General features: G+C 48.7%; 1 protein-coding gene across 28 annotated transcripts in view; it reads right to left on the bottom strand.

Annotated features, from left to right (window-relative positions):
* FRMD5 (FERM domain containing 5) overlaps window positions 1–14,195 on the bottom strand; it is a 333,353-nt gene that overhangs the window by 41,547 nt on the left and 277,611 nt on the right. For all 28 annotated transcript variants that reach the window (XM_084971621.1, XM_084971641.1, XM_084971725.1 and 25 more), the window contains 3 exons: window positions 7,944–8,048; window positions 3,006–3,048; window positions 2,719–2,797 (listed from right to left, as the gene is read on the bottom strand). In XM_084971621.1, coding sequence (XP_084827747.1) covers window positions 2,719–2,797; window positions 3,006–3,048; window positions 7,944–8,048 — 227 coding nt within the window. The remainder of the gene's footprint in view (window positions 1–2,718; window positions 2,798–3,005; window positions 3,049–7,943; window positions 8,049–14,195) is intronic.

The raw sequence follows: 14,195 nt of genomic DNA, 5'->3' as shown, positions 1-14,195 counted from the left end.
GAGAGGGGAATAGTCGAGGACAGTGGGCACAGATGCAGGCAGGAAGGGCAGGAGCTACATGCTTGCCAATGTCTTTGAAGTTTGCTGGCGTGGAGAGAGGCCTGGCCATGGCTTCTCAGGCATCAAATGTTAGCTGCTTAAGTGTTAGGACTCTAGCCAGGACAGAAGAGGAGTGGGGATTCTCACATAAACAAAGGAGAAAAGCCAGAGCTAACTGTACTTGTGCCCCGTGCAGAGCCCTTGGGGTCTGCAGAGCATGTAATCAACCTGGCAGTAAGACAGTGAGCCTTTGCTCAGTGCCAGGCTCGCTGGGGGGTGGATTAAGAAGTACAAGACCTCGCGCAGTGGTGATCCTCCTGACAACACTATGAGGCACTGTCACTGTCCCCATTTCATAAATAAGGGATCTGAAAGTCAGAGAAGTTTAATATTTTATGTCCAAGGCTGTACAGCCAAGAAGGAGCAGCAACAGCATCTGAGCCCCTCGGCCTCTGCTGCATCTTGGGTATGAGGGTCTGTATGTTAGTATTAAGTAGTAACATTTGATTTATGAAATTATATTATGAAGACCTCCTCCCAAGGGCCAGGAAAACCATGTATTTTTGTCTTTTAATCAAATCAGAAAGTAGTGTATCTACTGGCATCTCGCTGAGTTGTGAGCCAGTCCTGCTCATCCTCATTGTTGGCCCAGTGAGGTGGAGATGAGGTGATCCTGATGCAGGGGTTGGGAGGTGAGGTGCTAGGCTCTCAACCAACATGTGTTAGGTTTGCCTTGACATGTGGACAGGAGCTTGGACTTCTGGGTCCTCTCTGGTGCCATCACCTCTTTCCAGAGAGAGAGAGGAAGGGAGGGAGGAAAGGAAGCGGGAGTGGAGGCGGGGGCAGGCACAGAGCTGTGGCGAACACTCTGGACGTCCTGAGCAGGGCAGGCTGGTGCTTTGCCCAAACTCCCCTCCGTTTAAGTTGCTAAAACATAGTGGTTCTACCCTCACTCTCCTGCCTAAAGCTACAGGATTGCTCATTAATATGGATGAGCTTGGTTTGCAGAAGCAAAGTGGGAGCCATATCCACTTCCACGTGCCAGGTAAGGAGCATGAGGTTTGGTTCTAAACACACTTTGCTGTCCTCAGTACTTTAAAATGGCTGGCTGGGTGAGCACTGCCCCAGCATCTGGCGGAAGCAACCTTCCTGACCCTTCTGATAACTTCACATGATTTCCCTTCAAACTCCCCCGGGGCCCATGGGAAGAAGCCATTGTCTCCCTGTCCCACTTTGCTTCCTGTGTGCTCCTTCTTCCTGTTTCTTGCCCTCTGCTCTTCTGTTTCCTCATTTTCCTTCTCAGGGAAACTTTTTTTTTTTTTTTTTTTGGTCTTTTTGTTGTTGTTGTTGTTGTTGTTGTTGTTGTTGCTATTTCTTGGGCCGCTCCCGCGGCATATGGAGGTTCCCAGGCTAGGGGTCGAATTGGAGCTGCAGCCACCGGCCTACGCCAGAGCCACAGCAACGAGGGATCCGAGCTGCGTCTGCAACCTACACCACAACTCACGGCAACGCCGGATCGTTAACCCACTGAGCAAGGGCAGGGACTGAACCCGCAACCTCATGGTTCCTAGTCGGATTCGTTAACCACTGCGCCACGACGGGAACTCCTCAGGGAAACTTTTGCTCCTTTTATCTGATGTAAAACTAGTGGCACGCTCTCCAGAACAGGAAGTAAGTATGATTCCATATTCCTGCTTCCATCCTCTTCCATCCCTTTTTTTGGGATTTTTAGAAGCACTTTAGGATCTAGAGGTAAAGCATAAGGCCTTGAAGGACAGTCTCTACACTGGTAATGGCCACATCCCAGTCTCTACTGCCTCTAAGGTTTTAGGGATAGGGGTAGAACTGGCAGAGCCATGTCTTCCTAAGCTCTAGGATCTCCTGGCATCACCCCTCACCTCAGGCCCTTCCCTTTACAAGGGAACATCAAGGTTTTGCTAACAAATGTCAAAATTAGATCCTTCTAATATAAAAATTAAGGACCCCTGTTACAGAGAGTTCCTAAATCTCTGAGGCAAGACTTTTTAGAGTGAATTTGGTTTAGATGTACAAAACCCTGAAGAAGATTTGAAGCTGCTTGTCATCGACCCTCTTGTAGGAAGGCATGGGCACAGAGGTTCTTTCTTATCCTCAGGTGTGCTGGATGAGATAGGATTCATTCCATGGAGCCGTGTGCCTGCCACAATGAAGAGTTTATCTTGGGCTTGGTCCACCAGCATACTGGAAGTCACCCACTTGGATCTGAAATCTGCAGTGTTTCTCTGCTCTTCACTTCCGCTTTGCCATTTCACAAATACATCAGGCTGCCAGATGTATTTCAGCCCCCAAAATGAGTACCAACCGAACCCTCTCCAAAAACATCCATGGTGGCCACATCATTGGTAAAAGAAAAAAATGCTTTTGATTAATTTGTTACTCCAGATCCCTTTGCAGATGACCAGTTTAAGATGAAGTAGTCACATTTCTTGAAGAAATAAACTTTCTCCATTGCAGTTCTACTGAGGGGATGAGCAAAGAGAGCATGCGGAAATAAAGTACAGAATTAAGGTTCTATTTAGGAAGAATTCCTTGCCTATCAGAGTTAGGAGCTTCCAAAATAGAGGACCTGGGGGGTTATAGTCCTCCTTCCTATCTTCTCCAGCAGGTCCTAGTGGCTGAGGGTCATGTGCTCAGCCTTACCTGGTTATTTCTTCTTTGAGGGCAGCAGGGTCTGCAGGGTAAAACTTTACCCGGAAGCACATGGTGAACGGAGGCTGGGCTGCAGAGACAAAGAGGTGCCGGTCAGGAAAGATCCTCCCTGGAAGATTTCTGGGCTCCCGTCCCCACCAGGATGCCAATCCTCACATGTTTAGGGCCAACTTATGCTCAGAACAGGGGAAAATTACCAAGACTCACTACAAGGAGGGAAGGTTTCACCCCACCCTCCCCAGGGGTGAGGCTTCTGTCTTCTTGCAGAGAATACTTACATCTAAGTTGCTTCACCACAGACTTTGTAAACTCCAACCAATGCTGAAACAGAGAACAGAGAACAAGAAAACCCTAATGAGAAGCAGTGTCAAATATAACTTGTTTTATTCAACTTAAATAACTAGACAGATTGTAGCCCAGGATGAAAGCAGCCCTGAAGCTTGTGATATGGAGGCTTGGAGAGTAAAGAGTGATAGGACTTTTTTTTTTTTTTTTTTTTTCTTTTCTTCCTGAAATAAGCTCCCTCTGGAACCAGCTGTAAAATGGGAAGAGTTCCAACTTCAGATGGCATTTCTGGGCTTCCCTGGCAAATGCCACCATCCAAGGTAGGGCACCACTGTTCTGAGCCATGTTTCTGGTGTACCAATAGGTACCAGCAAACGCACGTCTGTGTGATGGAGCCCCTTGTTGCTCAAGCAGGAAACGCTCCCTGGAATGGGGTTGTGTGTCCGTGTTACACAGTCGGGCAGAGGGGACACTGTGACACACAGAGGGTACGGGTAGCAGCTCTAGAAAGTATTGGCAGGTGGAATTTTATAAATGGTGAGAAGGCAGGGATGGCTGGTGTATATTTCATCTTTGAGTAACACATTGCCGACCCTTATGTGAGAGAATACATACTCAGGATTCCTTAGCATCTAGGGATGTTTAAAGTCTAAGCCTCATAAGATAAATAGCCACGACCAGACCAATGCGTAGGAGAATATCCTGTTTTCCCTGGATTTTCACAGAGGCAGGACACAGTATTAATGCATTTTCTCCCATGGTGCTTAGGTTTAGGGAAAGAAGCAATGAGACCATTCTATATCAGCTTCCCAGTTCCACATGGATGCTTTATAAAATGCATTATTGATGTGTGCTGCTTTTATGCTAATCAGGAACCTTGACAATTTGCAGAGAGCTAGAATTGCTGTTATTTAAGGTTTGATTATCTGGAAGTAGCTTAAAACCACTAGGCACAAGCTCTCTGTCCTATTTAACCACTGTATCACTGGTGCCCAGTTCAGTGTTCAGTGTGCAGCTCTAGAACGGATGAAGGAACTAGGTCCACGCTCCATCCCTTCTGGCTACTTCCATCTAGAATAACATCTTGGCAGAGTCCTCCCTCTGGCAGGAAAGCAGCCAGGGCCACGCAGACGGCATCCTGGCCTCCCTGGATGCCCAGCTCTCACCTTCTGGGCTGGGCCATGGGTCATGCCGTTAATGGACCCACTAGGAGCCAGTTCTTCCATCAGCTCCACATGGATAATCTGGGCTGACAGTCCGCTCTCTTGCTTCCTCTGATCTGAGTTCCCACGAGGCTGGCAACTCATTATAGCCACTCAATGTGGTTAACAGGTCCTTCTCACATTACATGGCCCACCGCGGCTTGGCTTCACAGGGAAGCAAAGGCAAGAGATGAAATTGCACGGAAACAACCGGGGTCCAGGCCGTGCCTGTGAAGGAGGAGGAGGCCTGTCTCTGCGGAGCACACCGGAATTCTGGATAGTGAGGAGAAGGATGTAAACAGAATGCCCCAAGCGTTGGACTGATAGATTAAAATAAATAAAGGAAGATAGAAACTAAGTGGAATGACAGAGCCATTATCAGCAGGAGGCAAAGAGGCTGAATGACAAAAGGCTATTCCCCTTGGCAACAGCTGGAGAGAAGACTCTGCCTGGGAGTGAGAGCTCAAGAAAAGAGTGAAGCTGGAGGAGGCTCAGAGAGGGTGTGAAGGCAGTGGAAAGCTTGTCCAAAAGACTTTAAGGGTCTGGCAGAAAAATCTTACAGGTTCCCCAAAATACAGTGATGGTAGAGTTACCTTTTGCAGCTGCCTGGCTGAATCTGGGTCCCAGAATCACTAGCAAACTGATAACACCGGACTGGGGATGAGGGGTCAGGAGAAGAGGAAAAAGAAGGTTCAGAGAGGGGAGCTCCCTCTTGTATTGGGGTGAATGGGCCAATGTGGTAGGATCTTCAGGCTCTGGGGATTTGAAAGGGTACAAGGGGAGAGGCTGAGAATAGGCTGAGCCCAGTACCTGAAGCAGGAACAGGGAGCGGGTGTTGAGGGCAGCTCCTCCAGGGGGACCAGAGAAATCCTAGACCCCAGGGAAACCCCTGCATAGCCAGGAGTGCCGGGATGGACGTGAGAGCTGGGTTCTGCCGCCCTGGTGCTCAGGGGAAGAGGCTTATTTTAGGGTCTCACACCCAGGGGGTGCCAGAGCTCCTCCATCTCTATGGTGATAAGAAGATGTAGGATGACAGTTCTCCACAGGTCCATTTCCCCATGACTCTCAAGTACCCTTTCAAGCCCCCCTGCTCTCCTTAACTCTCTCTCAGTAAAGGCACAGAACCATGTGACTAGAGGCTATGGGGTATGAGTTCCCCGTGGAACCCTAGAAACCACACAGGGTCAGATGTCAGGCAGGTCGGATCAGGAGACAGTCTTTGCCTCTAGCCTCGGGCAAGTTCTGTAATCTGTCCCAAGACCATTTACTCGTCTGAATTATGGATGGTACAACTGTGATGCTCACCTCGTTTGCAGTAAGGACTGACTACTATGTGAAGCTCTTAGCTTCATGCCTGTTACATCCCAGCATTTCATGCACAGGCTCCTGAGCTGAAAGATCTAGGTCTGTGCCCAGTGCAGAACCCAGCACATGGGAGCCACCTCACGAAGGTTTATTACTCCTTTTCCCCCATTTCCTTATTTCTCTCTATCTTCTTTGGCTTTTCATCTTTGTCACCTCCATATACTTATTCTCAAGCACATCCTGATTTAACTAAAAAGTAACAGGATATATTCCCCACCCCCCCTCTTTTTTTCTTCAGACGCCACCGTCTTTGGGAGATGAAGAAACTTTGGGGTAACTGGCCTTTCTTCTTAAGTGGAAAAGCTCAGACCTCCCCAAAACAACCAACAACAACTTTTTTTTTTTTTTTTTGTCTTTTCTAGGGCCGCACTCGAGACATATGGAGGCCCCCAGGCTAGGAGTCTAATTGGAGCTGTAGTCGCCAGTCTATGCCACAGCCACAGCAACTCGAGCCTGGAGCTGCATCTGTGGCCTATACCATGGCTCACAGCAATGCCAGATCCTTAACCCACTGAGCAAGGCCAGGGATCGAACCCGCAACCTCATGGTTCCTAGTTGGATTCGTTAACCACTGAGCCACAATGGGAACTCCAACAAAAATTCTTTTGTAAACACAGTCTATTGTTATAGACTGAATGGACACCTATAGCCCAGGAGGACACATAACTTCCTCGGGTCATGGCACCTTCTGGGGTCTTACACTATGGTCCAGAGCTAAGGACAGTATTTATGCAAAGACAGTTCAACCTTTATGGGTGAGGAGCTGACCTTGACATTCCTTCTCAAACACTGATGATGCTCGAAATCCTGCTGAGCTGGGAGGAAGGAGACAACAGTAGCAAAATGGGACAGGGCTTGTCAAAGGAAACCAATTCAGGCCTTTGAGTCTCTCCTACAACTCATGCGTTCAGCATAAAACCCTAAATGTGACCTGGAGACACAATGACTCAGAGCATCAAAGAACAAAACAGCACTTGACTCTGGCATGGAGAGAGAGTTACCTGTGGGCCTGGGCACTGCTGGGAGGTTGTGCCCTTGGGGGCTCCAAGGTCTCTAGTGGTGACAGAGATGATGCCCATGTTTGGAACTATGAAAAAAATGAGCGGACCCATGGTGACAGTGTTTTTGGAGAATGGTAGAGGAGAGGAGGTGGTGGCAGGGCTGTGGGGAAGGGAGACACTGAAGCCTGAATGCTTCTGCATACTTTCCCACTGCAATGCTGATGCCAGAAAAACATCCCCACACCGAGCAGAAGTTACAGAAACTGAAGGTGTCAGCCAGCAGGACAGCTGGGCAAGTGGAGAGGAGGAACATAACACCATAACCCTGTAACTACTCACCCCTTCACCATTCCTTCAGGAAATAGTTATTGAACATCCAGTGCATTCCAGGCCCCATGCTAGTTCCATGGGATACAGAGATGAATAAGATAAAGTCCATGCCCTTACGGAAATTACATTTTTGCTGGGAATGCAGGTACTCTAACAGGTGATCACAGAGGGATGGGATAAGTGCTCCAATAGGGGTGGTACAGGGCACATGGGGGTGCACCAGAGAGGCCCCTCATTCAGAGTGGGAGTTAGGGAAGGCCTCCTGAAAGAAGTTGAGACCTTATGTGTAAGAAGGAGTGAGCCAGAAGGAAAGTGTGGAGAGTAGAGAAATGAAGAAGGGAGAGGCAGTGCTCCAGAGGAGAACTGCAGAGCTGCAGGCTCTGAACAGAGAGAAGACAGACATGTGTGTGGAGTCACAGTACTGTTTGGTCAGGGGAGGTGAAGCTGGAGGGGTAGGTAAGGTCCTAGGGGTAATGTGCTTATTCCTAAATTTGCCTGGAATAATAAGAGCCCTTGGCAATGCCTTGTGTCTGCAGAGCTGCCCATGCTGTGCAGGACAAAACAAGTGTTGCAGCATTTGCAAGGGTTAAGGGCCCGTGTCAGTCTGGCTCCTTCTCTGTCCTGCCCAGACTGGGATGTCATGGCACTTAGGTGAGGCCCTTCCTGACCAGAACAGGGCAAGTCAGCCCATGTACTTGAGAAGGGGCAGCAGAGCCTCAGCCTGTGACCTGGGCTCTGGGAACACAGCACTAACCCAGCTGCCCTGCCTCTGACTGCGAATCTTTGGGCAACTCACTTCAGCTCTCCAGGCTGCCATTTCAGCATCTTAAAAATGATGAGCCACACCAGGTGAGCTCTGCTTCCATGTGAGTGTCTTCCAGGTCTCATAATATGATCTGAAGAGATGACACCCAACTGCAGGGTCCAGCTGGCCCCTGACTACTGAGGCTAAACTCTGAACATGAATGTCAGTTCAGGGCTTCAGGTTACTGACCAACCCTCTCTTCCACATGTGCTTTGAATATGGACTTACCCGCTGCTTATCAGGGTCCACAAAGCGGATCCCAAAATAGTCTTTCTCAAGTAGATTCAGGTGGTGGCAAAGAAGGTCAAACAGGTACTGGCCTTTGGCATCTCTCTGCAAAGAAAGCAAGCTCCCATGAGAAATGGATGGGCTTCTTCAGTGCAATTTTGTTTTAACAGTCATTAAGAATCTTTTGAAACAGAGAGTTCCCATTGCTCAGCGAGTTAAGAACCTGACATGGTGTCCCTGAGGATGCTGGTTCAATCCCTAGCCCTGCTCAGTGGGTTAAGGATCCAGCATTGCCACAACCTGTGGGGTAGTTTGCAGATGCAGCTCAGATATGGCATGGCTGTGGCTGTGGCTGTGGCCCCAGCTTTAGCTCTGATTCAACCCCTAGCCTGAGACCTTCCATATGCTGCAAGTGCGGCCCTAAAAAAATTGTTTGTAATAGTCGCATGAGGGTATGAAAGGGGCACATGTCCTTAACTACTGTGACAGATTTGATATTCTCAGGAATCCAGAGGCTTTTAGTACCTGGAAGGAGCCCAAGAACTTTTCCTTCCACATGGATGTCAGAGAAGGCTGCAGGAGTCAGGTAATCCCAGCTCCCATCTCTAAGGCACGCAGCTTTCCTCCAGACTTGTGTGGAACACACTGTCTCTGCCTCTAACGTGTATCTCAAACCCTCCTGCTTGTCTCCACCCCCATCACCAACCCCACAGGTGAAGCCATCACCATCTCTCAGCTGGACCACAGCCAGAGCCTTCAAGCCGGTCCTCTGCTCCTGTGCTCAGCCTCGCTCCACATGGTGGTCAGGCTGACCATGATTTAGACAAACTGTCTTTTTTAATGAATAACTAGTAGAGGCAGACAGTAAGATACTCAAACACAGAGAAAGGGTATACTACGAAGGGTAAGTTTCCCTTTTGTCCTACTCACCTGATGCTTCAGCACCCCTCCCCATAAGCAACCCCTCACCAGCTTCTTGTGTGTCCTCAACATGGTTATTTTATACAGGGGCAGCCTCTATGGATATACAGCTCCTCTTTTAAAAATACACCGGCAGCATATTGTATACTGTATTCTCTTTCTGAGGATTTTCTCCCACTTAGGGCATCTTGTGACTCCTTCTATAGCAGCACATACAGATTCACCGAACCGTTTTTAGCTGCGACAGTGAGCACACATGATCTTTAATTACATTCCCGCTCCTGCTTAATGCTGTCAGTAAGGGGCTTCTCTCGCTCTCTGAATAAAACCCAACTCTGATGGCGGTTTCCAAGGCCTTTCACGACCTGACTCCTGCTTCCTTTTCTGAACTTGTTTTAAGCCATTCTCACCACTGTCCGGCCACAGTCTCTCCATGCCAAGGCTTTTCTGCCCCTGTGTCCTGTAGTCCCTCTGCCAGGGATGCTCTTCATGCAGCACTTCCTCTCCTTGAGGTCTCAGCTCAAATGTTCCTTCTGCAGAGGTCTTTCCTCTGTAGAATGGCCCTTCCCTGGCACTTTCTATCTCATCTATTTATCCTGTTTATTTCCTTTATAGCACTAACAACAGTCTGTAATGATCTTTTGATTCATTTACTTGTTTATCATCTGCTCCCTTTCTAGACTATGCTTTTCATGAGGGCAGGTGCCCTCCCCCAGGATTTAGGCACAGGGCTTGCCATATGGCAAGTAGGTCCTCAATAATTATTTGTCAAATTGATGAAGAGAAGGTAGAGGGGTGGCTAAAAGGTTTTACGAAATGTCAGGAAATCAGGCCACTTCTAAACCTAAAACCTTCTCCTTCAGGGACCTGCCTGGATATCTGGGATGAGATGGGAGGAGAATGACTTGCAGGAAAGTGTCAGAACAGCTGGAGCTCTGCAAGACAGCATCTCTGGGCCTGTCCCCAGGGGTCCCTGCAGCCCAGCTGAGATGCCCATCTCTGGTGGATCTATGTCTAATTCTGAATCCAAATCAAGGTGGTCTTATAAGGGCCAAAGTACCTCACCTGGGACAAGGCCCAAGGCCATGGGTAATTACAGAAGGACCTGGCGCTGCTCCAAGAACGGGCAGATCTTTATGACCTCCTGGAAAGGTTTATACCTCACCTCTTCCCCTTCTGCTGGCTCACCCTATACTCTCCAAGGAGAACTAGGGCAGGATATCAAATCTCTCAGCAAATATCTTAAGACGCTTATCCTTGCAGGATTGGGAGGATGAGCAAGTGGACAGCTCAACTAAGGGAGGTGGTGCTATGTGGGCATCTCCCCCTCTTCTGCTGGCTTCACACTCCCTCCCATAGCCTAATCCTGGGGCAGCGGCCCTGTTCACACACCCTTCGGTCTGCCACCAGAAACAGCTAGTCTCACCACCTAGCCTTGTTATGAACCACACTGGGACGTCAGGGTGGTGGGCCACAAACTAGGTCTTCCAAAAGACTCCATCAACAACTGTCGATGTGGGCAGGGGCTGTCAACTCTTTCCTTACTGATGCCTCGGAGTAGGAAGAGCTTAAGCTCATTTTTAAGGTTCTTCTGGGAACAGAGGAAATATGCTTAACCTTATTTCAAAGCAGCATGTCCTGTACTATTATCTCTCTCAAAGCATGGAATGTTAAGAGACACCTGCATGTTATGAATATTTTTCTCTACAAATTTTACTTTGTACCAAGTTGGCTACTACACTGGGATCAGCTGGAGTGAGTGGGTTTTTGTTTTGGGTTTTTTTTTTTTTTCCATTGAAGTATAGTTGATGTACAATATTGTATTTGTTTAAAGTGACTAGCTTAGTGGTTCAGGATTTTTGCAGATTATACTTCACTATAGATTACTGCCAGACAATGGGTATAATTCTTTGTGCTACACAGTATAGCCTTGTTGCTTACCTATTTTATATACAATAGTTTGCATCTGTTAATCCCATACCCCTAATTTGTTCCTCCTGGGGTGAGTTTTAATGGCTGGAGACATTAGTTTACTTCTTTACATACAACAATCATATGGACTTTTAATAAGAATCGTGTCTTCCGTAAAAACAATGCATTCTCATGGGCTGAGAGCTCAAATATGCTTGTAGGACTCCTAGCTGGCAAGAACATTAATTCAGTAGTTCCAACCTCAGAGTTCTGCCACTTCACAGGAAGTAAAAGGAAGCATGGCTTTTCTCTTCAGGTAGTTATGGAAAAAAAAAAAAAAAAGATACATCCCTCTGTCGGTAAAAAAGGATCGTTTTTTCATTATTTCTCAGAATTTGGTGAAACTCCTGCTCCCCACCATGAAGTTATCGTTCCCTCGGGTTCCCATTTACCCATGGTGGATACATGATTTTGAGCTACAAGGCTCCTGTGGAGACTAATGAAGAGAAGCATCTTTCTTTGCTGTGTCTTCAAGGCTGGAGGGAGGGAGTGGGGAGAGGCAGGAACAGAGCTCTCCCTTACAGCAGAATCCCATGACGTTTCTATTCCCACAGAAACACAAAGGCAGAAGCAACTCAGAGCTGCCGGGGCACCTTTCACACAGAGATGCCCTTGGCCCTCCCTTGGAGCACCCACTGGCTGGCGGGTGGCCCCAGGCAGCCTTTGGAAGGTCACATTCAGCTGGACCCTCATGGTAGGGTCCCTACAACAAGCCTCTGGCAGAGCCTAGGGTTCAGGAATTTAATACTTCCTGGCTTTGCACTTGCAGTTGCCAGTGGTGTCCTAGGAGTCCCTCCCTGTGGTCTCCCTGCCTCAAGCTGGGGCTTTCTGGGAAGTTCTCCGGCAGCCAGTCTTCTCTATTGGTGGGATGGCAAAGTCCAGAGAGTTCTGTCTCCTTTTCCCTTTGCCGGCAGTTGTCCCAGCGCTATGGCTAACCCATGTGTTGTGTGCTGAATGTTGTGCCATTGATTACACTGGAGAAACAGGCACTCGTGCTGACAGGTGATTACTGTTTAGTCACAAAGTCGGGGCTCCAAGCCTGAGGCCGTTTATCTTCAGGATGAGAGAGCCGAGGCAGAGCGCCCAAATCCAGCTAAACCTCAGAGGTTATTCTCTTCATGAGGGCATGAGTGGGTCAAAATAACTTTTTAATAAGCACCTATCTAAAAAATAAATTTATTTTTTATGAACCACAATAGTACTTATACATATTTGAAAATAGTAGTTTATATATGTGCAACCCTTTTGCTGTCTTTATGGGATGCCCAGAATGATTCATGAGCCCCTTAGAATCATTCTGCAACTTTGAGGTCATGAGAATTCATATTCGTGGTCCTTCCTGGAGCACCTGGTTCTGGTTCTCTATGGTTTGTCATCTGTTCTTTAGGGAAGGCACTAAGGCAGCAAGCAGTAAGCAGGCTTGGGCCAGTGACCTAAACTCTTCAAGGTTAATTGCATTTTCTGCCTCATAATCAATACCCTTGGGCAGGGAAACAGCTTTATTTTAACCCATCAAAGGGTCAAGGCCAGGGATGCTGGCATGGTTTACCCTGATCAAAGGGGCTAACATGTAGAAAGTCCCCCACTCATTGGGTCTCACCTTATTCGAGCCAGCTTTCCTGTGAGGCAGGCAGATGCTAAGTGCAAACTATGTGGGTCTTGAAGAGGGCCAGAGCCATCGCTACTTTCACACATCCTGGGCCACATGCAGTTAAAGGGGAGCTGGCCATGGCTTCATGGCTCCCTGAGACGGCAGAGGTGAGACAGGGTAGTGGGGGGTGGGCACCTGCAGGCCAAAAGTGCGTGAGTGCAGGTGGGGGAAAGGCTGTGCCAGGATGGGGTGCAAGGAGGGAGCAAGAGCTGAGCGAGTTGTCCTGGGAGCCTGAGAAGGAAGCATGGAGGCACTAGGGGTGAGAAGGCATCCCAGCCTCTATTCTGACTTTACATTTCCTGTAGGCCAAAGACTTCTTGGCTTTCCTCATCCGTGTCCTCTAGGGCATGTGTGTGCCAGTGTCTGCCAGGTTTAGGAGCAGATGCTGTGGAAAAGCACTTTAATGTCACAAAGGAACAGCCACATTAGCTCCTCTTTTCAGGGCCAGGGCATGAGTACGCTGAGCAGAGGGTGTGAATCAATTACTGGGTGCAGTCCTGCCCCCGTGTTCACACACCACAAGCAGCCCAGCTTCGGGGCACAGATGCTAACAGCAGGGTCCCAGGTTTCTTAACCTCAGCAAGTTCCATGCCAATTTACATTTTCTTTGAAGGGCCAGAACTCCTGCTGAGCTCCTGGCCCAGGGGCCCACTTTTCTTGCTTAGTTGTAAACCAACGAAATCTGTCCAGGAACTGCTGAGGCTGCAGCTAGAAAAGCAGCCAGCTCCCTCTGGGAGAAGACGGGAAGTTCATTCCAGGGAGAAATGCAGCCACCCTGTCTGTATAGCAGGTTGCCTCAGTGCAGCCAGCCCTCACTCCCTGTGCTCATAGCAGACTGCTCCAGAGCTGGGCAGTGAGGAAGGGAAGGACAACCATGCAGGCACTTAGTATCTAGACTGAAGCACCTGATGGCTACCCTGGGGCCAGGTGGCCACATGGCTCCTGGAGGAAAAGCCAGGCCGAGGAGGGAAGTCCAAGTGGAGACAGAGAGAAGAACAGTGCTCACCCAGACTCCTGCAGCTAGAAGCTCCAACAAGTCCCTAAGAAACGCGGCACCTTCTTGTACTGATACCCCCCATTTTACATGCAAGGAGAGGGAGTCGGGGTGATTTTCACAATGCAAATGCTTATCTGTAGGTTCAGATGCCAGGTATGGTGCCCTGGGAGCCCCATTGGCAGTCCTTCCTTGGGCCAGAGAATGGGCTTAGCTCAGGGGCACATGGCAGGACATGCAGAGGACATGTGTGGGGGTGGGGAGAACACATTCCGCCTGAATGGGCGGTCACTGGGCACATAAACGTCATGAGAGGGAGGACTTGGTGTCCTGTCAGCACAGATGGCCCAAACCAAACACAACAAGGGCAATTAAGACCCTCTGAGCAGAGCCTTCAAACCTGCTGTTGTACAGCTTGTCAGAGCAGGGCTAACGGAGAGGGCTAGACTTAGTGAGAAATCAGTGAGGAGCTGCCGGAGCCCAGGTGCTCCTTCCTGGGAGGATTCTTTGTACCCGGGAAAGTTACTGGAAAGAAAAAACCCTGAGCTGGGCCTGAAGAAAAGCAAACTCGTTTATTTTTCCCATGGTGAGGCCACTTTTACAGTAAAGTGACTCTTAGTAGCATCACTGTTTCTTGCTATTGATTGAATAAATTTTGGTTGTATTTTTCCAGCCAGTGCTGAATATCTCAGAGGACTAGTCATGTCACATTTGT

This window comes from Sus scrofa, chromosome 1 (genome assembly GCF_054392235.1).
Source record: "Sus scrofa isolate SSC_HxYL_T2T_F1_AM1 chromosome 1, Sscrofa_HxYL_maternal_Yorkshire_Landrace_v2.0, whole genome shotgun sequence".
Taxonomy (NCBI): domain Eukaryota; kingdom Metazoa; phylum Chordata; class Mammalia; order Artiodactyla; family Suidae; genus Sus; species Sus scrofa.
This window is presented reverse-complemented; position numbering and strand designations above follow the sequence as displayed.